Source organism: Carassius gibelio, chromosome A13, assembly GCF_023724105.1.
Source record: "Carassius gibelio isolate Cgi1373 ecotype wild population from Czech Republic chromosome A13, carGib1.2-hapl.c, whole genome shotgun sequence".
Lineage (NCBI taxonomy): Eukaryota > Metazoa > Chordata > Actinopteri > Cypriniformes > Cyprinidae > Carassius > Carassius gibelio.
The window spans coordinates 21,644,001-21,669,510 of record NC_068383.1 but is presented as its reverse complement, the minus strand read 5'-3'; the positions used below and the strand labels follow the sequence as shown (position 1 = coordinate 21,669,510).

General features: G+C 36.4%; 1 protein-coding gene across 6 annotated transcripts in view; it reads right to left on the bottom strand.

The window, feature by feature from the left end:
* Nucleotides 1-1,509: 1,509 nt before the first annotated feature.
* Nucleotides 1,510-25,510, bottom strand: part of LOC128026490 (protein quaking-like) — a 95,473-nt gene continuing 71,472 nt past the window's right edge. Inside the window, exons 5-8 of one of the 6 annotated variants that reach the window (XM_052613689.1) lie at nucleotides 15,792-15,879; nucleotides 14,985-15,260; nucleotides 8,989-9,063; nucleotides 1,510-4,571 (exon numbers count right to left, since the gene is read on the bottom strand). In XM_052613689.1, the coding sequence (XP_052469649.1) occupies nucleotides 4,555-4,571; nucleotides 8,989-9,063; nucleotides 14,985-15,260; nucleotides 15,792-15,879 (456 nt within the window). In that variant the 3' untranslated portion in view covers nucleotides 1,510-4,554. Of the gene's footprint in view, nucleotides 4,572-8,988; nucleotides 9,067-10,637; nucleotides 11,476-14,511; nucleotides 14,744-14,984; nucleotides 15,285-15,791; nucleotides 15,880-25,510 lie in introns of those variants that run through there. The other 5 variants (XM_052613687.1, XM_052613684.1, XM_052613685.1 and 2 more) reach the window with 5 other exon arrangements.

Sequence of the window (25,510 nt, the reverse complement as noted above, 5' to 3'; positions counted from 1 at the left end):
ATATTATTTTAGTACTTATTAATCCCTTAAAGTTAGTTAAATTATAATAAAAATGTATCACATATATATATATATATATATATATATATATATATATATATATATATATATATATATATATATATATATATATATACTTTTCAGTATTTTTTTTTTTTTTAAATATATTTTTATATAACTTATTTTTTTCTTACGTTTTTGATTTTTTACAATTTATTTAAATATTTTATTCTTATTTTAATTAGCTGCAAAGTGAATTTCTTTTTTCATTCACATGTATGCATTTAGGAGACTTTTATACAAAGCGATTTGCAAAAAAAAAGAAACAGAAGCAATTCAACAACATAATTTTTTTTTAATCCTATTTTGATCCAATATTTATATTATTTAATTTCAGCTTAATCTTTTTTTTTTTTTGGACTGTAAACGTTTTTGCATTAACCAAATGTGCTGCTTTTTAAAGACTATTAAAAATGCATTATATTCATGGTGATTATTTATCTATTCTTATTGATTATTTCTGTACTAGGTTTTCATATTTGTTTTGTTGGAGAAATAAATAAATTCCAGGTGATATTTTACCATTTTGCTTTAGCACTATGACAATATAGGAGTCAAATAACAAATTATTTAATTCATACACAGCATAAATGTGTTTTTATGCATACAATTATATACAGATGTCTTTAGAAAGTAAAAAAAACCCTGTCTTGAGCACATGGCATAGCTTCACAGCCTCTACTGCCTTATTAGAAAAAGTTTGCAACAATATGATAGAAGACATCAATAATCGTTAAACAGCTATATTTATTTTCAGCAATAATCACAATAAACAATTCTAACACTTTTCGAAGCACTAGCCATCTGTTTGGCCAGTTGCATCAAACTAAGATTTTACAATAATGATTTGCTATTTTTTAATGAGTCTTAGTGCAGCTCTTCCAATTACAGTTTAGAAATCGAATAAAAAAAGTACTAATGGGTATTGCCTGTAACTATATTTAGCAGTTTCAGCATGTTTAACCAGTAAAAGTGCTCATCTGGCAATACTGACCATGGCAAGCACAATAATGTGGTAGTCTAATCTGTTGAGGTGCTATTAATGCTGTATTGATTTTCCTAATCAAGGTCATGAGCAAAGAGAAACATCTCTTCTTCTGAGTACACCGATTGATCGTCTATTAGGGCAGAGTGTTAAATATCCCCTGCATTGTGTATCTCTGAAGCTAATGAAAAAGGCAGTTTGTGCATGACTTATTAAGGCCAGGATAAAACAGAGCTCTACCAATAATGAAAGTGTTTTCTGGGCACAGAAACTCCACCAAGGACCTTGAGTCACATCAGCAAATAACCACGATGATTAATCACTGCTGGATAATCATATGAAATATTACTTTCTTAACATAAAACAACCTGAAGTGCTATTGGCTTCTGCAAAAAAAGTGCAAGTATTCCTATGAAACTGTCAGGAAAGACCTATTTTCATCTATTCAGGATACAGAGACGAGGTGTTTAATACTGTTTATTACATACATATAAAATAAGATAGAAAAATACATACAAAATTTGTAACAATGGCTGTTAAAACAGACATGTCTTCTCAATACTTAATACTTCCTGCGCAATACTTGGGCAGGAAACACACGTTTGGGGCTGAAAGACGGATGTCGTACACACACATATCCACATGTATGTTAAAAGACATTCACATGAGCAAACTTGATTCTTAAAACTGAAGTGAGGAATATATATTTTTTTAATGTTAAAATCTTTTCATCATAGTTTAACATATCGAAACATCTACTGACTTCTATGGCGTTGTCAGAACATGGGTCTATATGGCATCATTGAGCTTGACCAATGGTGTGAGTCGGGGGGCGGGGCCTGTTATACTGACCAATGGCAGGTGGGGAAGGGGTTCTGGAGACACTCTTCTTTTTGGTGTCAGAAATTACACACTTGACCTTTACATTTTAAAACTCAATTGCAAAACCAGGACAAATCAGATTCATATATTTTTAATTTGCTATTAAGCGTGAGACTCAATGCTTTATCAATAAATACTGTACTGACCTGTCATATTTCATCTTTTTTTTTTGTAAACGTTTTTGTATATAATCACATTTCTGTATTCTTACAAACCAACAAAAAAACTGCTTTTACTGTGTAGATAATTCGCATTTCATATTCCAAAGCATTTTCAAACACACCACACCTCGATATTACACCTTCTTTGATATCATAAGTCTGTGATGGCACTGCAGAGTCATGAGTGTAAATGAGAGCAAACGCAGACACATCAGGAAGACATGTTTGATGTCACAGAGACTCCTCTCAAGACGTCAGAGGCCATTCTGTTGCATAGTAAAGAAAGAGTCTGAGGGAGACACACATTACAGTGATACAGTGCAGGCAGTACACACAGCTTATCCACCATCACCACATACACACCGTTTCATTTCAAATCTGTTTTAATCACTATTTGTTTTGTTTTCAAAAAATATTCAAACTGAGAAGCAAAATCATGTATTCAAATGTACAGACAGAAAAATATCTTGTTTAAAAGTGCATTGTTTTTTTTTTCCACTGGCGAATTTTGTTTATATAATTATATTATTATTAGTTATTTTCTGATATGTATGCTTAAAACGAGAAAAATTTACTTAATTCAGAGATATATATTTTCTCAAATCCAGGTAATTATTTACAATGTATACACCATCAGTCATAATAGCTATAATAATAGCTATAATATTTCAGATTTAAAATATATTTTAAAATGTAATTTATTCCTGTGATCAAAGCTGTATTTTCAACATCATTCCTCCAGTCTTCAGTGTCACGATCCTTCAGAAATCATTCTGATATGATGATTTAATGCTCAAAAAACCTTTCTGATTATTATCAACATTTAAATCATTGTGCTGCTTTTTTCCAGGATTCTTTGATGCATAGAAAGAACACCGTTTATTTGAAATGGAAATCTTTTGACCTTATTTACCCCAAACCTTTAAATGGTAGTGTTTAAAATATTAAGCAACACAATGTTTTTAACATTGTAAAAATAAATAATAATAATAAAAAAAATGTAAGCAGCAAATCAGCATTTTAGACGGATCATGTGACACTAAAGACTGGAGGAATGATGCTGAAAATACAGCTTTGATTACATTTGAAAATATATTAAAACTAACAATAGTTTTTTAAATGAAAATATTTTATTTTTTTTGGCATTGAATATATATACTACTGTATATCTTAACATAAGTTACCATAATTTAGTGCATTGTAATTGATATTACAATGCACTAAAAATCAACATAAAGTGCAACTTAATTTAAGTGCTTTGAGCAAAATACCCATAATTCTGAAGGATGAGTCAAGTCTGAAGGTAACAAATAGATTTTGATTCCCAAGTTGGTTTGACGATATTCATGTGGTGTGAAAGGCCTTGAATTTGATCGCTGTGTAAGACAGGGATAGAGCTTCGAGCTGTTCCAGCCGAAACTGGAAGGCAGGTATAAGCTGGTGATACATCACTTCTGTGGTTCCTGAAGGGAAAGCTGTGTGTACTGACCTGGACAACATTTCCCAAATCCATCATAAACCTGCGTAGATTGTAGAGACCTTTCTGGGCTCTATAGTTTACGAAGACTTACGATGCTTCGGGTCTGCTCGCTCGCCACTGATGAGGACATTCATATTGAACATGAACTATGATAAGGCACTTGAATGATTAATCCCTACCAACCCCATCGGTTCAACGAAAGGGTTGTTTTGGTCTACATCCAAATACAGAAAACCGGATTGTTTTCACTTCATAAAGGGTTCCGTGTTGTTTCCTTTTTTTCTTGTTTTCCTCACAATATTCAGCAATATAAAATAGCCAGTTGTAAAAATATATGTTCTCTGTAGGATAATAAAAGTGTTGTTTCTGTACATGTTTTCGTTTGTCAGTCTTTCAACATTTATCTACAGATTTCATACATTTGTACAGCAGATAGGCAAGCATGGCTTATACATCCTCCGAGAGGCTTGTTCACTGAAAAGTGTCGGAAAGGAAATATTCTTCCCGTTTTTTAAATGTGTTTTCAGCTTTGACTCATACCGTCTCACTGAAATGCTTCTCAAATAGCCCGCTGTGACATGTGACGAGCCGCTGACGTAGTTCACCAAGAAGTGCATCATCCACTCCATCGTGCATTACATTCAGACTCATTACCGTAAGTGCAGGATGGTCCGGTGAAGGGCAGACCACTTCCTCAACAGTGCCGTCGTTGAGTTGGAGGCTTTTGCACAGCAAACTGGGAGGTCTGGCTTTGATTTAGAGGGTGTGGGACAAATCATTATTGCTTATTGCTTACAAAGAGTGCAGATGTACAGCGGCAGGAACGTCCAACGTGTCCAACAAGCGAAGCTGTATAATCCACTGCCTGTTACAGCTCTTAGATACTCTTTTTTTGTCTTTCATTCATTCATTTTAGGGCAGAGGTGTGATCTGCAGGCAGGTAATGGGCAGGTCGTCATTGGGTGAAGAGGTCAGAAGGTCAGGGGTTAGTTGCCAGTGGTGGCTGAGTGGGTTAGAGAGACAGACGAACAGAAAAAGGGGAGGGAAACAAGGAAAGGAGGAAAGAAACAAAAGATAGAGGAGATTAGTTTCAGCTAGTGAAAGCAGGATGACAATTTGAAAAGTATTTATAAACCGATCACAACTAGGCTCTTGATTCAGCCAAAACTTCCCACAGCAGTGCTTTTATATCTCAGCAGCGTTGCACTAAGACATAAAACGTTAGGCTGGGTGACACAGTGAGAACAGGCAGGAAAATACTTTACGCAAGTTAGAGCGTAGTGCTTGATAATCGAAACATTAACGTCATGATTTTTTGTAAAGCTGGATAACACTTTATTTCGATAGTCCACTTCAGACATTCAACTACCTATACATTACTTTGCAACCACATGTCAACTAGCAGTCATTAGAGTATTCGTAGACTGTTTACTTAACAACTGTTAACACTTTATTTTGGTTGTCGCTCAACAGTCGTTTTACTGACTATACGTAACTTTGTAGGTATGGCAACTTATTCTAACCCTAACATAACAGTCCAAAAATGCTTTAATGACAGTTCGATGACATGTAGTTGCAAAGTTTCTTAGAGTTAGTAGATTGTCTAAAGTGGACTATCAAAATAAAGTTGAACCTAAAGCTGCTTTGAAACAACGGGCCGGTGCAATGTGGTGTAAGGTGCTGTGCAAGAGTTTTTACTAGTTTCAGCCCAACGAAATTCTCATTTTTTCCATCCTGTGACGTGTCGTTTAAATAGTAAATGCATTTGCGCCCATTTGTGCGCCCATGGGTGTGCTGGTCTAAAAAAGATGCATCTTCAGGCGCATTGTTGAGGAACTGAAAATAGACCAACTCAAACCTGGTCTAAAGTCTGGTGCTATATTTTTTTCTTTGCTATTTAAAGAGCACGTTAATAATATGTGCCTATAGGCGGGTATTTTGCTTATTACACATATAGGGATGCGCAGCAGCCAAGAAAGATTTTTACAAATAAAAAATTACATTCCGCCATTTAAATACAGAATCTGCCCTGGCGTGAGCACAACTGCTTTTAAAGGGGATGGGAGATGAGACTCTGATTGGTTTATTGCACGTTACACCCCAAAAGCACCCATTACTCATTAAGATAATAGAGACAACCTGTTTAGACCATGCACTGACCATTTTCCCATCACTGAACTAGTAAAGTGGATTCGACACACCCTAAGTGCTCCTGCGCCATGCTCTTTAGACATTGTTAAAATAGGGCCCAATGTGTATTGTGAAAAGCGCTATACAAATAAATTTGTCTTGACTTGAAAGTTTAACTTGGTTTTTGAGGGCGGGACTTATATTTGTTCGACCAACTAAAAACAGGGGGAGTCGTTTTGAAAACAATTTCTGCAAATTAGTTTTCATAGCGCCAGTTGAAAAAAGCTTCAGCTTTGCCAAATGTGGTCTGTAAGATTCTCTTCAAACTGTTGTTTTATCGTGACAGTCGTATACTCGAAAGGGAAAAGTAGCCATAGAGGAAGATTTGGTAATAATCTCGCAACGGAATCAAGCTTGTGTATCCAGAAGCTTTCGGTTCACGCACTTGCGTAGAGTATGTTTCAAGCACGAATAATAACTCTTGCTGTGGGACGACTGAATGTGAGAGCCGTGGAAGAACTGTTGATCTTCATCATTGTAATATAGTAAAATCATGAGGTAAAAGCATGGTTTTACACACAGCGTGAGCATCGGCTTATCCTGACAGATCACGTGTTAAAAAGGAAGAAATCAAGAGAGAAAACACTGAGAAAAAATACAAAGGAATACAACTGTGGCAAATGTGTCTAGTGGTTAGTAGCAGTCAAGTGAATGGACAGACTGAAGGCCGGTCACACTATGACAGGATATGATGTCATGCTCTGCTCTAGATTCAGTTCAATTCAAATACTGGGTTTGGATCTGGACTGCATAATCTAATTAGATGATCTTTGCTAATGCCAACAGAAATATGGAGCAGCAAGCAGACGCTGATGGTGGCACATGTATGAATGAGTGTGATGAGAGTCACATAGAGATCTGAGGACAGTCAGTGAAGGGCACAGCGTTACCTGACTGCTATTAAGCACTAGAGCTCTGAAGACGTTCCAGCATTAAGCAGCATTAAGCCTCAATTTTTTTTTATTGAGGCATTGAGAGATTTAGTCAGAAATAGGACCAGAACAACTGCTGGTGGGATTTTTACTCAATAAAATTTTTTATTGCCTTTTGAAATTCTTCTTGTTCTATTTACAACAACATAAAAATATTGGCCTTAATGATACAAAGCAACACTACAAGGTATTTTCTAGCATAATAGCAATGGAAATTCAAGCTGTGGCACTTTTAGCCATTACCCTCAGCATTGCAGACTACTGACAAATCACAGGACACATAATATAAAATGCTTTTGCATACAAACATTGAAAAAAGTCCTGTCATTCATATATAAAGCCCTAACATAGATCCAAAAATATAGGAAATTTTCTAACATGGTGCTATAAAGCTGCTATGATGCATATTTTTCTTTCCTACAAATAGCCCTCTATAATACCATTGCTATCTCTTCCAAAATACAAGTCAAATTTGACAATTCATATACATTCCTGCTTTATATAATTTTAGATATATTTTTAGATATATTTGAGAAGCCACAAGTAAATACTATTTTCTTTTCGACAACAAAAAATATAAAGAAGCTTACAGTAAAACATAAAAAATGTATCAAGTGGAGTATTTTTTTTCTTAAATGCATGTATACTCTGAGACGATCAGATCCACAGAGTGGCGCTGACATTATCGTCCACTCGGCAGTGGTCAACCGTAAGACTCGACAGACTCCTTTCAGTTTCCAGGTCTGAGGTTTGATGTAGGTTTCACTTTTTCAACATGAGCAGAGGAGATGAACGCTTCTGACGTATTCAGTGCAAAATGAAAGGCTCGGGCCACACAGAATCTCTTAATCAAATGAGGCAAAAATTGAAATAATAATAAAAACAATAAAATAAAGTAAACATCTGAAATTAAAAAGTGATTTGTGTGGTCCAGTATAAATGCACAGATTGGTAAACTGGAAGCTCTGTGCAAATGGGTTCTCAAAAGTAGATTTTCTTCAAAGCAGTAGTTATATAAAAACATAGCACAAAATGGAAATTAAAAACAAAACATTAAACGAGAGGAAGCGATCTCAGGATATAATCTGTGGTCATTTTGCCAGTTTAAGCAAACATCTGTAACAGTAACCATACACACACACACACACACACACACACACACACAATGTCTAACCTGCACCAACTGAATTTTTCTTCAATTAGATGCATGTGAACAGGGAAATATTGGAGTCAGTGGCAATACCGAGATAAAGACTTGCTTTGTCAAATCATTACCTCACTATACTCATTAAAGTAATAGTATAATAGTATAATAATTTATATATACTCTATATTCAAATTGTTACTCTGAATACATAATTATTATTATTATTTTTTATATAAAAATAGCATTTTCACTAATGGTCTCCGACTTCCGACTTCTTCTCATAGTATTATATGAGAATATTAAACAGGTCAGATTAATCACGCTGTACCTGTATAAATGTTCCTAATATGTATTACACTTGTTGCTAGTGACAGATTTAGTACAGATCATCGTTCCTTTCTTTAAAGCCGAATTTTTGAAGAACAGAATTGCAGAAAATAAGGCCTGTTTTTATACTGTCCCATTACTAATATTATGTACTAATATTGCTGTGCTCAGTCCAAGTTTTTGGCTCTATCCGGGTGTTTACACATTTCAAATGGCTTACTTATAATCGTGACTGCATATATTTAAACATTGACAAAATCACACACTCCAGCTTTAAATATCTCCTAATGGCATTTGTCTGTTTTGAAAAGCCTATAACCTAATGCTAGTGAACGTGGATTTTAACATGCATTATCACTATGATTTGTATTTTTATATCCACATTAGGCTACATGTAATTATAAACAGTCACTTCAACTCATTTGGAAAGGAACCCTCATTCGTGATGCCATCTCCGTCTATTCAGATGGCTAAAAATGTTTCAAGAGTCAATATATAAAAGCCCTATTTAGTGTTTGCATAGCTAGAAAGAACTTGAGGATAATGGGGTGAATAAAGCCACGTGAATCGCTCCATTATTTGTCATCAACATCATGCTGAAATCAGAAGGTCATCAAAATAATGGAATGAAGTCAACCACCTGTGCAGGAAAGACCTTGTGTGTGTGTGAACCAAACACACCTTATTAAACAGCACAGTGTACTGAATTCAAGCTGTGGATGGCACATCTTTTAACATGCTCAAACTGCACATGCTTCACGACAGATCAGGACCAACAGTGAGTTTTTACTGGTAATGAATAGAAGCACATGAACTAAACTAACCTCTGTCTGCGGTCACTACCCTTTGGTAGGGATGGACGCGCATTTCGTGCCTTCGAACTTTAGATGTCACTGCACCTGCTTGGATTGCAATAACATCACCAGAAAACAGATCAGTCAAACCTCACAAATCATCCCCGATGTGTCTGACAGATGCAAATCATTTAAATTATACAAGTTAAGGCACAAATAATACTTTTTTTTCCCCCATATGTAAATCTCTCATGTGTTTGTACAAAATTCAAACATAGTTTCATTCATCCTCAGTGGATCCGTGGGTTTTTGCGTAGCTTGCACACAGTTTGACAGACGGGAGCGCACGCTCTCAACAGGAAGCTTTACTAGTCACGTAATCTTGCGCTGGATGACAGTGTCTTTAAATATAATACTGATAAAGTCACTCTCTGAGAGAGGACAACATTTAGGCACATCTGCTGGAGTACAAAAAAAAAGGAGAATAGAAATGCACACAATGAATTAAGTGATTAGTAAAGCAGAACGATCGACCTTGCATTCCCCATCGAAGCGTAGCAGTCAGAGGCACAGTCCAGGGGGGTATGTGGGAGTATATGTATGGCCTCTGTGTAAACGAACAGGAGTGTGTCCGGCTGACTGCTAGGCCAGATTCATGCTTCTGATCAAACATCACTCAAAACCAACAAGGCAGCTGTGAAACCAAAGCATGTGAATGTTAACACTCAGTGAGGATGAGGGGCTCAGTGAGGATCCTGGGAAACGCATTTAGCCTTTCGTGGGGAAAGCCACAGCTAAAGAATAAAGGAAGGGAATGGGAAATTAGTGGCAGGACTGGCGGTTCTTGGAGAAACAACACACACCACAGTCAGACAGAGAACGTTTTAGGACAGTTCATGAGGCGGTGGCACTGGGACAGTCTCATTAAAACTAGTTCATAAACTATTTCATCAACTAAACATTAATTTTTGTTTTGTTTTTTTTGTTTTTGAAAGAAGTTGCTTATGCTCGCTATATTTATTTGATCAAAAATACAATAAAAACACAAATACTGTAAAATATTAATTTTAAATATTGGAAGTTATGCTTGTGATGATATACTGTATTTTCAGCATTATTCCTCTTCAGTGTCACATGATCTTCAGAAATCATGATGATGTGCTGATTCGCCGATCAAGAAACATTTCTTCTTATTATTATTAATGTTGAAAACAGTTACGCTGCTTATGTTTTTCATTTTCAGCACTCTTTGATGAATTTATTTTTTGTAACAATATAAATGTCTTTGTTGTCACTTTTGATTCAATTGAATGCATCCCACTGCATATATAATATTATATTATAATTGCTTATTTCTTTGCATAACAGCAATGATAAAGAGATTTTGACATTTGTAGGGCTTCTGTAAATATGACTGAATTCCGATGCTTTATGCATTTTATATCAACACTTTGGGTTGCATGTATAGGAATTGCCATTTGGATGTATATGCTAATCAAAGTTTATAATCTGTTATTAAAGGAAATACCCAATTCTAACTAAATATACATACATACATATACATATATATATATATATATATATATATATATATATATATATATCTATATATATATATATATATATATATATATATATATATATATATATATATATATATCTATATATATATATATATATATATATATATATATATATATATATATATATATATATATATATATATTTGTCACACTATTTCATTGTCAAAGACAATTTTTGCATTTTTATGCTATTCATCTAATGCATGCTGTTTGAAATAAGCCTTATGGATATAAGATTACATTGGGAAAATGTGCTGCTACAATACTACAATGCAGAATATCTTAATTTCCTTTATGCCAAACATGTTTCTTGTATTTTCTTTCAATTATGGGGTAAACTACGCTAGGCGTTGATAACTCCAAGGCAATATACACTGTACGTCATTTTAGATTTTAAGCCAAACTGCCCCACCATAGTGCATTCAACTGCCCTAAAAGTGCTCGATAAACAGCCTGGCTTTCAACAGTTGTCCCGTCTCAAACAGCTTCCTTCCCAATTTAAGCAGCCTCCATTTGAGCCCCACTGTCCCCTCACCTTCCTCATGTTGCCCCTCCTGATGGGGGTCATTCAGAAAGACTTGTGCAGCAGTTTGGGGCTCAGTGCTTTGTCTCCCTCATCAGTGTACACATAAAAAACTAAAACATCACATTACAGATCAGAACAAAAGTACAAAACCAAAAAAACAGAAAAACAAAAACCATCATTTAAAGAAACAGGCAGAGGCTGGGGAGTCCAGACCAGTCCGATAAGAGGGAGGCGGGGCAGGGGGCGTGTCTGCTGTGTGAGGGGGAGGGGCTTGTCAGAGGGGGCGGGGGAGAGATGGGGCAGTTTAAAAGGGAGGCCGACCGGTTGGCTCTCCGCGCTGGACTGTGATGGGAATGTGACAGGTCTGAAAGCCCAGGTAGAGGGGCAGCTCTTCGGCCTTTGAGGATGCTGTATAGGTCACACAAGAGAGAAGACAGGGTGAAAACCTCCCCTCAGCTCTCCCATCCACCAAAACATCCTATCTCTTATGGGACGTTCACACATACAGCCGTTATATCACTGGAGGTTTTCAGTGGCTCTGCTTTACTACCGTTTAATGGTTCTGCCTAAATTAACCAAATGGGTGTGAATAATGTGCATGGTTATTATGATTATTATGGTAATCAGCATCAAAAGCTGGTCTTTGCAAGAATTGGCATAAAATCAGACAACACCAAAGCCTGTCATTTTCTTCTTAGAATATTCTTAACTTCTAATCTAAAAAGGTTTTGTGAATCTGGCCCCAGATTATTCATAAAAAGTCTGGCACACAACATTTTCAAATGTAGTTCAAATGTAAACGTAATATTATCAACTAGTCAGATCTTAATGGTTCTGGTGAGGTGTCCACGGCTTTTGAAAAGTTAATCACAAATTCAATTTACTGGCTGTAAAAAATAAGTTGTCTTTATAATTTGACAAGGTTTTCTTGCACACTAAAAAAACATTCTGGAGAAAAAGTTTTTCAAGATAAATTTGAGCAGTGCATAATACATCATGAATGTTGATAAATGATGAATGATTATGAATGAATAAATCAAACATACTTTGAATGTTGTTATATTCTTAGATGTTTTTTTTCATGCACCAATGTCTCTATTCATTATCAGACCAAAGTTTTGACAACTAACTAAATTTATATTCTGACAAACATTTTGTACATTATAAAGGCTTATACTGAAATTCATGAAAGTAGTTTTCTAACACATATACATTTTTTTTTAATTAATTGTATTTTAAATTTTACAAAAAAAAGAAATATATATATATATTTCTTTCTACATAAATTAAACCAGACAGTAAAAGTAATTAAACTTTGTTTGGAGTAATCGTTGTGCATAATGCATATTTCTTGTTATTAAGCCTAAAATGTGTTTTAATGTCAGGATTGATGAGGATTGTATGACCTTTGAATGATATCAGTCAAATATACTTAAGTATATCTTTAGTTGCACTTCAGCACTACTTCCACACAATTAAAGTGCATTAAGTACAAAACAAGTTGTTCCAATTTAGCAGACTTTAATTATACAAGTTTAGTAAACCTAAAGTACAACCGCAGGGTATTTTTATTAAATACATAATTATGTAAATGTATTTGTAGTATACTTAGCATAAAATAAATGTATTTCAAATGCATTTTAGTATATTTATTTTTCACTAGGGAAGTGATAACTTTTATGTCTCCATTCTGTGTCTTGTATGGTGAGATTTTCTTTTCTTAACTTTTCTGTATTGCTGGACATGCCCACACTAGCTGTCAATCACGCTGCTGGAAATCACCAACTAACTGACTAGTTGTTGCAAACCACTGTATGTGTGAACATGCTGTAGTGACCTCCCCTCCACCCCAGAAACATCCACCCACAGACAAGACTGGTACAGTCTATCCTGCTTGAGACGAGCTCAATAAACATGCTTATTGGAGGGCAGCTAAACCCTACTTCATCTGCTCTAATTGGACACGCTGCTCTTGGCGTAAGGATGGGCTATTTGTTACTGCTCAACTTAACACCGTGCCTTTGGGAGAAGCTAGTGTTAAACTGGCAGAATGCTGTCGGTAACATGATATTCATAATCAGCTTTTCTCAAGTGCTTTAATGAAGCCATACAGCTTGTGTGGAGTGGAGAGGACAGAGTGCTCTCATTACTCACATAAAGCCAGTAGAGCACTTAAAAGCCAAATCATTTCTTAAAAGGATTTTTTCTTTTTTGTGATGAGGGTGGACTTTTTATGACACTAAATGGATTAAGTGGAAAAGACTTGATATATTGTTGTTTGCTCTTTTATATTATTGCCTATTTGTGACAGCAGAGGCTCTAATGGGGAAAACCATTGGTTTTGTGTTGCTTTAGGAGAGCAGGTTTTGAATGTTGAGAGTTATTTAAGAGCAATGGCATAGGGTAGGGGTGGACGGTATGACCCAAATCATTCATTACAGCATGAGACATTTTATAGAATGGTAAAGCAATATTTATCATAATATTACAGTACATACAGTACAATAAAAGCTATTTCATCTTGAATATATTTTCTCGTTTTATATGGTATGCAAACAAAAAGATCAGGGGCTGGATTCACATATCACTGCGGATGAAATTAGTCTTAACTGCTATTTCTCCTTATTTGTTAACTTGAGAATATCTTATCTAAGAATAAGATCAAAATATTTAGCATTTCCAAAAAAAAAAAAAAAAAACTTTTCTAAAGAATGTTCTTAACTTTTTTCTTTTAGACTTTTAGACTTTTTTGCCGAAATGTACTGACTCTCAGACCATCCAAGATGTAGATGAGTTTGATTCTTCGTCAAAGCAGACTTGGAGAAATGTAGCATTACATCACTTGTTCACCAGTGGATACTGTGCAGTGAATGGGTGCCGTCAGAATGAGAGTCCAAACAGCTAATAAAAACATGACAATAATCCAGACGACCCGAGTCCATCAGTTAACATCTCGAGAAGTGAAAAGCTGAGTGTTAAAAGGTGTTTTAACTTTAACCCATCACTTCTGTCCAAAATACGCGTCCATAATCAAAATATGATGTGCATGTTTCACTCCTGCTTTAGAGGAGATGAGGTTTTCACTGGAGAAAGTAATATTATGGATGGAGGACTCTTATTTTAGCTGGAAGAAATAGTTAAAAAAATTAAAAAGATCTATAATAAACATGCATAGTTTTTCACTTCACAAGATTTTAACTGATGGACTGGAGTGGTGTGGATTACTTGTGGATTATTGTTATGTTTTTATCAGCTGTTTGGACGGCACCCATTCACTTCAGAGACTCCATTGGTGAGAGCAAGTGATGTATGCTCCATTTCTCAGAAATCTAATCCTCATCTACAGCTTGGATGGCCTCAGGGTGTGAACTACTGTTTAAGATTTTGAAACCCTCAAATGTAAAATGTTTAATGAGAGTGCAAGAAAGAATGAAAGCAACTGACCACTCCATCTCAAGATATTTAGCAAACATGACACCACGTGCTTAACGCCAGTCAAACCAGGGTTCGGAATCACGATGCCGGCTCAACATCGTCATGCCTGTCAGCCATCGGTGATGGACGATGGCATCGTCTACTGGCACAACCCTACTTCTGACCCCAAAGTCTGACCATGCATGAGTTTCGTTGAGATGTTGAGATGAGTTGAGATAAGTTGAGAAGTTGATCGGCAACCCTAAACAATCAAACTTGCTTCAAATAGTGCAACTTAAATTTAAAGTTTTGTCATTTTACCCCATATTTCCTCATAGCACATGTAGGTAATGTAAATCAGATTTATTTACAAAATGTCACATGCTATAAATCATCACACCACCCAACCCTAGTTTACAGCCATGTCAAGCATGGGACACCACGTCCCATGCCGAAGGGGTTCTGGGGGTTCTGTGTAGTGAGACAGGTGTGGTCATGCTTACCTAAAACCCCGCTGGAGTCGATGGGATACTCCAGAATGGAGGTGGCGGGGGCCAGTGTGTAGGGGTAATCATAGGGCGTCGCGTAAATCAGGCCTGACTCTGGACCGGGCTGCACTAGGGTGGCAGCTGCTGGGTGGGCCGAGCCATTGGGCATGACAGTCTGGATCTGGCGGATTAGGGGCATGATGGTGGGCCCTGCAGGCGTGGGTGTGCGTAAGGCGGTGGGAGGCAGGACAGGTGCTGGGCCAGTGATGATCCGTGGCGCCTGGGCGCTCGCTGCAAGAGAGAATGCAAGGGCAGCTGTGGTGAGCAGAAAAATGTGAGGGTAGGGGTGGATGAAGACGGGTGGGATGGGGCAAAAAAGACAAAAACAGTTAGTACCATGCACAGCCAAACACTGAAAAAGCCAGACACAGAAATTGAATATATAGCTATTGCTATTTAGCGATTCATTAGTAAACAAGGCAGAGGAGGGGCAAGCACGCTCAAACATACAGCTTGGTAACAATATCACATTCCCAATATCACACTATTATTTACTGAAGCAGCGAAGCGAAGAGGAGGATGTCACAACATCTGATAAACCAAGAAAACATTGTTTTCATAGATAGCAGTGCACGTTCACACTTATTTCAGCTCATTAGCTGCTCTTTGGACGTATGCACTGATTCTGTTTCACAAAACTGAGACACTTGTCAGAACATTTATCAGGGTTACGTGTTAGAGGATTACTGAGAGCTGCAGTTACAAAGGCTTCCAACAATACGGTCTCTGTTCGCTCGAGAGGAGGTGGCACGGGCGGCTTACGTGATTTGATATTGGCGTCCCTGTAGGTGCCGTTGAGAATGGCCAGTTCCATCAGCTGCATCTTCTTCAGACTGTCCTCGCCTTCAGCCTAGAAAGAAACACACGAGGACATCAAAACAGATGCATACTGCGACTGTTCACACTGCAGAACCTCTCACACCTTGTCTTGCACATAAGTTTGGCCTGTGCATTTCAAACACAGGGTTCAGTTGTACATATTTAATGTGTGTTTCTTCTCTACTGTGGTGGTAATAAACCTCAGTACTCAAGGGGGTGATAGAGTTTCCTTCAGTTGTGTGTGCCGTTAAATCAGATGTGCGAAGGTAGATAGCTATAAACATGTAGATAATTTAAATAACTTTTAGTAATCTGCTCTGATAATAGAAAAAAGAAACAATCATCGAGATATCTTAAAAGCAATTTTTAAAAACTGTACTTGCAAATACTATATTATTAATGCAACATTAACAAAACGTGTAAACTGCATCTTCATCATCACCAATGTGTAACTGCAAATAAATTTATAGTACTGTATATGTCTGACCATTTTCAATACAAATTACATTAAAGTGTATTTTAGTTTCCTATAACTGCTTGTCAGTACATTCAGTGGTTGCACTTTATTTTACAGTACGTGTACTAACATGTACTTATAATGTACTTACAGTGTATTTATCTGAGAAGGTTCTGGTAATACAAGGTAACTACATGGGGTAGGGTTAGGTTTAGGGGTAGGTTCAGGGTTAGTACCTAGTTATTACATAGTTATTGTAATTACTATAATAAGTACATAGTATGTACAGGAGGAACAGGACTGTAAAATAAAGTGCTACCCATTCAGTAGTACACTTAAACTATATTTCAAACACAATAGAATTATGGAATTACATACAAAAGTTTGGTTTAGTCCAACTTAAGTGGGTCAAAAAAGCACTTTACATTTCAAATAATTGTTTAAATATAAATGTTAACTATCACCAATTTTCATTTAAAACAATTAATATGTAATTCAGCAATCAATCACATTTTTCACCCTCAATTGCATTCTTTTAAAGTATATTATTTTCATAATAAGTATTTTTGTTTTTAAAAGTATGCTAAAACATGCTCATTCTATTATTCACATTGTAGCTCATTGCTTGTTTTCCCTGTTCATATCTAACAAAATCTCTCAGACAAAGTCTCACAAAAGTTTCAATCATTCTCAGCACTGGGGACAAAGGCCAGAAATAACCTCTATAAAAGTATGGCAAGATAAATGCTTGGCCTGTGCGTTTTTAGCACAGGGTCTGTAGTACAAACTTAATGTGCTTTCTTTCTCTACCGTGGCGGTAATAAACTTCAGTACTCAAGGGGGTGATAGAGGTTCCTTCAAATGTCTGTGCCATTAAAACAGTTATTATTCTGGTAGCAAGCTACAAACATGTCAACCATTTAAATAACTGTGCTCAGCGAGATTTTCTTCAAACTACTGCTCCGCCCATGACAAAAGACAACCAAAGAGACGACCTACACTAACGCCTGATATAAGCACTAAGAATGCATGCATGTATTGCATTATAAATTGCATTCGGACACTTTTTGAAGCATAAATGTGTGAAATCGAGCTTACATAATTAGCAAATGAATTAAGAAACAATGCAGTTCATGTTTCAGGCTGAACTATTTACAAATAGTGAAAATGAACTATTGTACATTGTCTAGTATAGTGTGAAAGTAGCTCAGCTGTTAACAGTTATTTCCACTCATCGCTTCATTTCCAGAATTCCCTGCATATTATTTGATGTCATCTGTTTAGCGAACTGATTTTTCAAAAAGGTAACTTGACGACAATTGACCAAGTGTACCTGGTTATGAAAACGCCCCTCCGTCAGCACTGAAGCGCTGCCTGTTCCCTGTGTATCGAAATATCAATACTTGATTAAGTCAAGAGCCTGCTGATGAATAGAGTGGGACAGAGCTGTTATAAATCACTCTCTGTCTTTATTTAATCAGCCTAATGTGCTCTGTCCTTGAGAAGCAGGCCTCTGAAAGCGCTGCACTGCACATTCACTTATGAGAACCTGAGAATGAGAGGAGAGAAACTTTTTGAGGGGAAAAACTCTTTCGGAGACGGCCTACAGTACGTAAAAGAACTTCTGTAAATTATGTTATGACGTTCTAAAGTTGTGAAATATATATGTTATTTCTACTGTGTTGTTTTGATCTACAGTGTTTCGTCCCGGTGAGCAGACATGCTTTATTAGCGATGACAGATGATGGGACCGCAGGAGGCTATAGGAGGGTGAAGCCAGCTTGGTCTCGTGGATAAAAGAGAGTATTTAATGGTTATAAAGACTGTTTGATTCTGCAGGACAGCTGAATAATTTAATAAGGTTTAAGTCAATTCTGTGTTAAAACTATTGGTTGTAACATAGAAAGAATGCTGAAGAAAATGGTATAGCAAGATTCTAAATACTATGGAAGTTAAAGAGGAGCAGAAACTCTTTGGTTACATACATTCTTCAAAATATACATATTTTTTGTGTTCAGCAGAAGAATGAAAATCATACAGGTTTAGGTCAACTTGACAATGATTAAATTATGACATAATCATCCTTTTTGGTTGAACCATCCTTTAAAAAGTGGCTGATTTTGCTTCTGGTCCTTTCATCACATTGGATTTTTTCATTTTTCTGTCTGATATGTTCACCAAGGCTGCATTTATTTAAACAAAAAAGCATAAAAACAGAATTATAGTGAACTATGAATACAATTTAACAGAACTGTGTTTTATTTGTATATATTTTACAATTTAATGCATTTCTGTGATGCAAAACTGAATTTTCAGCATCATTACTCCAGTCTTAAGTGTCACATGATGCAAAAACCTGATATATCATATCTTACTGTGCAAGACACTTACATTTATGATTATTATCAATGTTGAAAACAGTTGTGTTGCTAAATATTTTTTGTAGAAATCATGATCATTTTTTCAGGTGTCTTTGAAAGTTCAAAAGAATATCTACTATCTGAAACAGAAATATTTAGTATCTTTATAAATGATACATCCTTACTGAATAGAAGTATTAACAAAATAACACTTTTGAATGGTAGTGGCCAAAATATGCAGTGATGAAACCAGAGCACACTGAACGAATGAATGAACCACATTATCTAGCGTCGGCGATTATTAACATCTTTTTGATGACTCATTTGAATGGCATGGCAACATTTAGGACATTTTTACACATCTTTACAAGGTGCTTGCTGAATTAACCACAGGTTGTATAGCATAATTACAGTTCAAACATTTTTGTCATTGATATTTTATTTGATCTTGTTTCAAATACTTCTAAATAAACAAACGCAGGCAGTACACAGTGTATTATACTGTACAGTATGCAACAGAACACACCAGAATTCCATTCGGAACACAACCGACGTTCCAAACCTGCAGTGTCAGCTATGTGCCAGTGAGAGGTGCTGTGATGTCATCTAAGCGCTCTGTGCAGGTTCAGACTGCGATCTTTAGGGAGTCATTTAAAAACCAAGTCCGTATCATTACTCACACAACCTAGCCCTGTCCTGTAGCAGATATACAGTGAGCTGCACTTATTGTGATTTCTGAATCTGTCATGCTTTGGCTGCCCATCCGTTTTTGACCTATAAATGTTTTCCAGCTTTGCAGGCTTCATTATTGATGACATCACTCGGTTTTTCACACTTACTGGTAATGTATCACAGCACATCTGACAGTCTTTCTGTCTCTCTGCTCCAAGCCACAATCGTTTCTGTGACACTTTGCATCTTCCTGGCCTCTTCCTCCCCACATCTCTCGCTCTCCTTCTGTGACAGTGTTGCCGTGGGCCCTTCCTGCTCACATTGTGCAAACACGCTGCACACTGACAGAACAAAGCGCCTCTCTCTGCACCAGAGCTGCCGTGTTAATGCGCCGGGATCTGTGTGCGGACGCTCCAAGCAAACGCCAGTGGTCCTGATTTCAGTGTGATATAAAGACGGCCCTGGGAGGGCAAACTGCTAAATCTAATTCTCACCATTTGGCCACTGGGTTCTGATCTTTCTGCTGAGCGCTGTGATTTCTCCCATTCATTTTTCCAGAAGCGGCTGTCTCCCGTATGTAGCTGGTAAACTTTAAACCTTTGTTGTGGCACAGTGGGATGTCATATGAGCTTGACTACTTACAAATGTGGTTTGAGTGATCTGACCAAAGTCTTTTACAGCTACATTACTATTCAAAGGTTAGGGGTAAGAAAGATTTGTAAATGTTTTTAAAAGAACCTTTAATTTGATGAAACAGAAAAATGCAGAAAAAAGGAGTAATATTGAAACATTATAATAGCCTGTTATGAAAGTCAGTATAAAAAAAGTTAAAAATGTAATTGTGACTTTTTATCACACAGTTCTAGTTGTTTTTTTCTCACAATTCTAAGTTTTTTCTTTTTGAAAATGTGGCTTTATATCACAAAGTACTTGTTTATTTTTCTAACAAATCTGTTTTTTTATTTTTTAATAACTTAGAATTCTGGGATATATATTCAATTCTAAACACAACTGTAAGTAGCAAAGTCATAATGATAAGATATAAACTTGCAATTGCAAGAAAAAAGGTTATAATTGTGAGATAATTTGACAATTATCTTTTTATTTTTATTTATATAAACATTTTGTGTGTGTGTGTGTGTGGGTGCTCAGGTCAGGCAGTGTGATATGCTTTTAAAGTCAGCTTGCATAAAGAGAAGTCACTCCAGAGCTATTCAGACTGGGATCACGATGACCTTTAGAACACAATGCCTGCCAGCCTACAACTTTTCATCACGGCCTGTCCGGTCTGCCCCTTCATCTCCTCCCCTCGCTCTCCCCAGCTCCGTTCCTAACCTAGCGAGCTGCCCTGCTTTCTACAGACTACATAGTTAGCTGCCTCCGGTCACACTGACAGCGGTTACACCACTGGAGGTCATTGAGTGTCTGTGCTCTTAGTTGCTACTCAGCTGTATCACTATATTAACTGTTTCCCTTTAGGCAGCATCCTAACTGAAATGGATCCTCACAAGTGACTGATTTGGAGCGCTCTCACAAACCGGACACATCCAGTGACACACACTGGAGACTCAACCAGCAATGGATTCCAATAGAATCTGACATTAGTTTGTGGCCAAGTCAACAACGTGACTCTCTAAGCCGCATATAAATAACAGTGCACTCACAAATATTGAATAAAATAGTAAACCAATTTTATATTGTTCAAAAGTTTAAGGCTGATGTGATTTTAAAATAATTTTGTCAATAAAAACTATTCTCTTATGCTCACCAAGGCTGTATTTATTTGATCAAAAATACAGTAATCTATTATTACAGTAATATTGTAAATATTATATGCTAAAATAACATTTTCAATTTTAATATATTTTAAAAATGTATTTATTTCTGTGACGCCAAACTGAATTTTCAGCATCATTACTCCAGTTTTCAATAATTTAATACTTTATTGTCTTTCCATTCAATTCAATTAATTAATAAATAAAGATTTCTTTTATAAAGACATAATATTTTTTCCTCTCTTTTCCTTTCTTCCTTTTTTTATTGCCATTTTTGATAATAATACCCTCCACCAGCCAGCATCAAAGGAAAGAAAACACAATTAATACTACTACTAGTAATCATTCCAATAAACTGATTTGGTGCTTAATAAACATTTCATATTGTTATCAGTGTTGAATATGCTTAAAATGCTTAAAATCTTGTGGAAACCACAATACATTATTATTATTTTTTTTTTCAGGATTCTTTGATTTATTTTCTATTTATTTTTTATATACCATTAATGTATCTACTGTCACTTTTGATCAATTTAATGCATTATTGAATAAAAATATTAATTTATGCATTCCTGGACTGACCTCATGAAGTATGTGTGCAATGCTTCCTATGATTTATATTGCTTCCTTCCTCCTAAAAACAGTTTTTGTATTCACATTTGACACCTTAACATGTTGTCAAGATATTCATCTATGACTTTGGCCTATCATTTTTAATCTCACTTTCTTTATTCACCCTCTTCCTCCACATGTGTTTCTTTCTGTAGCTGTTCTGTAGCTCTGAACAGAGATCGATGGATTTGTTGTGTGTGTGTGTGTGTGTGTGTGTTGAGTAGAGAAGAGCTCTCATCTGCAGGCCCTTCTGACTTTTACTTTCTTTTCTTTTAGATGTCATTTTCTCTTTTTTGTTGCTAGTGTCATCTGCACTGTAGACACGTGTCTAACTTCCTGCTCTTTCTCAAGCCACTTAAAGTGATTGCTTTCTTTCTAAAAACAACACAAAATATGATCCAATTTTATGCTTTCAAGTGCTTTATTCTGTCACACACTTTGTCTTATTAGTAGCAATTCCTCAAGGGCAAGGACATAAAGAGAACCTGTCAAATGTTGTTCAGACCATCATTGGTCAAATGCGAAGACTGAAGGAAAGAGGAGTGATATAACTGGCTGAAGGAGGACGGGAGGACCTGGCAAGTGGAAACCGGACGCTAGTGCTCCAAGAACACGTCCCAGTCACGGCGCACACAGCTGTTCTCTTACAGGCCTTTCTGTCCCTCCACGTCCCACCCGAACCCGCTGATTTATCTCACCCCGTCCCATAACACTACAACTACAGGCTCTCTTCCTCAGAGTCTCATTCCAGAGATAAACTTAAAAACAAAAAGTGTTTACACGTACTTGATGACTATGAAAAATCAGCCATTTTTTAAGAGTTTACCTGCAAATCAACAAACCAACAGCACAAGAAAGTGATGATTTTGGTGAACACTCCCCCAGCCTTCCATTGGTCGATTAAACAGATAGCCCCGCCCAAATCTCATGCTATTGGTCGACTCAATTTTGCGGTGATGGGCTGGTCAGGACAGTCTGACTTTTAGTGCAATTATACTGCCTGGCTTTCTGACGTCAAGCACATACTAAAAATGATTGTTTCACAGCTGCACATGTGATGAATCCTCCCCAGAGAGACATGAACACAACCAGAGCTGTGCTTATTGAGAAATAACACATATTTCCTGCTTTCTTTCACATGCTTACACACATACACACACAAACTCTTAAGGCATTACGAAGATTAAAATTGCTTTATGAGAATAATTATAGCTTAATCCAATATTTACGTTGAGCCGACTTGCCTTACCTCTAGTAATTGGCTTTGCGTAGCATAATGAGCACTTGTTAAATGAGAAGAAAATTAATTAAGAACATCATATATTGACACAAACAGACAGAAGCACATGAGACTATCCATTCCCTTGGGCAAAAAAGTATTATGGAGGAACTATGGTACTGAATGGTTACTTTATTTATATATACCCCCAGAATTACCATGGTACATATCTAAAAAAAGATACTATGTTATTACATACTGCCATTTTTTGGACATTTACCATGGTATTTCCGTAAGAACCATGCAAATATGATGGTAAATGAATCTCAATATGCTATACATTAAAGTATAGCCAAGGTATTACCATTAGATGATACCCCCATCTAATTCTTTTTCTCAGAATAAAAGATACGGTTCTATCATATCCAAAAAAAAGCCAATACTATGGTAGCCTTTTAGGCCAAATCAGACTGTGAATACATCAGTTGTGCTTAATTGACATTAGCAGTGTAAATTTAGGCACATAGATGTGCGCCTAGATCATGAGCTCTATTCTTTGTCTGAACACCCGCAGGTTAAAATTAGAAGACAGTTTATTTCTGTAAGAGGCAGGGAAGGAACCTTTCCTGGATGTAAGGGAAAGCAGAGAGAGATTGAGAGAGATAGACTTGTGTATGTACATTGAGCGTTTGGAGAGGCTTCAGTTCAGCCTCAAACCTGTGGGAGAACACAAAGCTTAGAGTCTTAGACAGTTTCCTGCACATGAGGTTTCATGTTAATTGGCTTTGAGAGAAGGAAGTAGTGCAAGTGTCCCCGGTGCCAAAAACTGGTGTGTATGTGCCCGCGTCTGTGCGCATACAAATGCAGGCTCTGCCGAATAAAATCTTCATCTGTTCTGTGGCCCATAAACAACAGTAACACGCTAAGCAGACAAGATGTATTAGGAGCATTAAACAACAGAGATCACGCACAGATGTGCAGTCTGGCTCGATAGTAAAAAGACAAAGCAGTATGTTAATTCACTTCAGTCCTGGCTGCAGGATTTGAAAGATAAAATATGTACGAGACGACAGGAAACGTAATACACTTCTCAATCAAGTGTAATAATAACCCTAGTATTTAAAACTCGTATTCATAATTTGTCATTTTAATCAGTCTGTCTTGCTTGGACAAACAACCACATTTAATCAAGCTAAGCGTTTCTGACATTTACTGGACTGTGAAGGACAACGTTACATTTAAAGGAGACTACTGTCTACTGTAGGAGAACAGGGCTTTCCTTTAAAACTAAATAAAATAAAAAGAGTTCAGAAACTATGCAAACATACTGTACTTTTTTAAATTAAGAACTTCTTCCTAATTCCATTATACTCTTTACTGAAATTAAGCTCTCAAAATAAGTTCAGAAACCATCATATTATTGATGTCTCATAAGTACTATAAGTACCTTGAGTCCTACAAAAGGATTCAAAGTTTACTTCAGGATGTCAGTGGCTCAGTTTGATGCTTTTGCTAGCGATACTAGAGCGAGCCACATATTAAAAAGACGACCACCAATTTCTGTGAACTCAGTGTGGAAGGATATATATACAGTGCTTTGTGCTGCGAGACGAAGTGGACGAACAATCGCCAATCTGGATTTTGCCATTCGCTTGTACGGTGGCTCTGAACGGTCAAAACACCTCTCAAAATGCTTGTGATGTGAAAAACTGAAAAACATCAAACCAGATCTGAATTTTTTTATGACGGACAATTATTTCAGAGGCAGTGAGTAAATGTGATTGACAATTTGAGGACAAAGTAGTGTGCAATGACCTTAAACGTCCAACAGCTTATAAATGCCTACTAGCAGCTAGTGGCACAATGACTTTACAGTAGCAAAAATGATCAGTTTCATTCTGAGGGTCAACAAGAGGGTTGAACCTGGCATGTAAAACTAAATTAAACAACCCTGATGAACAAAAGTAGACTTCAGGAAATAAAAATGCTACAAAGGTGCAGAACATTGCCCTTTCTGGACAATCAAACAGTTGATGGTAGCCATCGACTTGCATAGTATTTTTTCCAACTGTGGAAGTCAATGGCTACCGTCAACTGTTTGGTTACCAACATTCTTCAAAATATCTTCTTTTGTGTTCAAAAAAAAAAAAAAAAAAAGAAACACACAGGTTTGGAACAAATTAAGGGCGAGTAAATGATTACAGAATTTAATTTTTTTTTTTTCTTTAAAGTCAATATGAAATGCTATTTGCTACAAAATTTTACTTAATCTGTTGTATTTGCAGGGGAAAACAGGACATTATATTCGATTTATCAGAAATAATTTGGATTGTGAAAAGTGGATGCATAATACCACAGCAGGGACAGATGGTTGGAGGAGAGGGGTGGGAAATAAGAGTGATTTGTTTTGAATTGATTTGAGAAAAGATAAAAGACAGATGTTTAAATTAGAAAGTACATGTTCCAGTGATTTGGTCCAGGCATTTTCATTAAGGGAATAAATAGGGTCAATGTAGATTTCATATAGTGATATTCTCAATGTTACCCAGAAAACAGGATACAGGTTT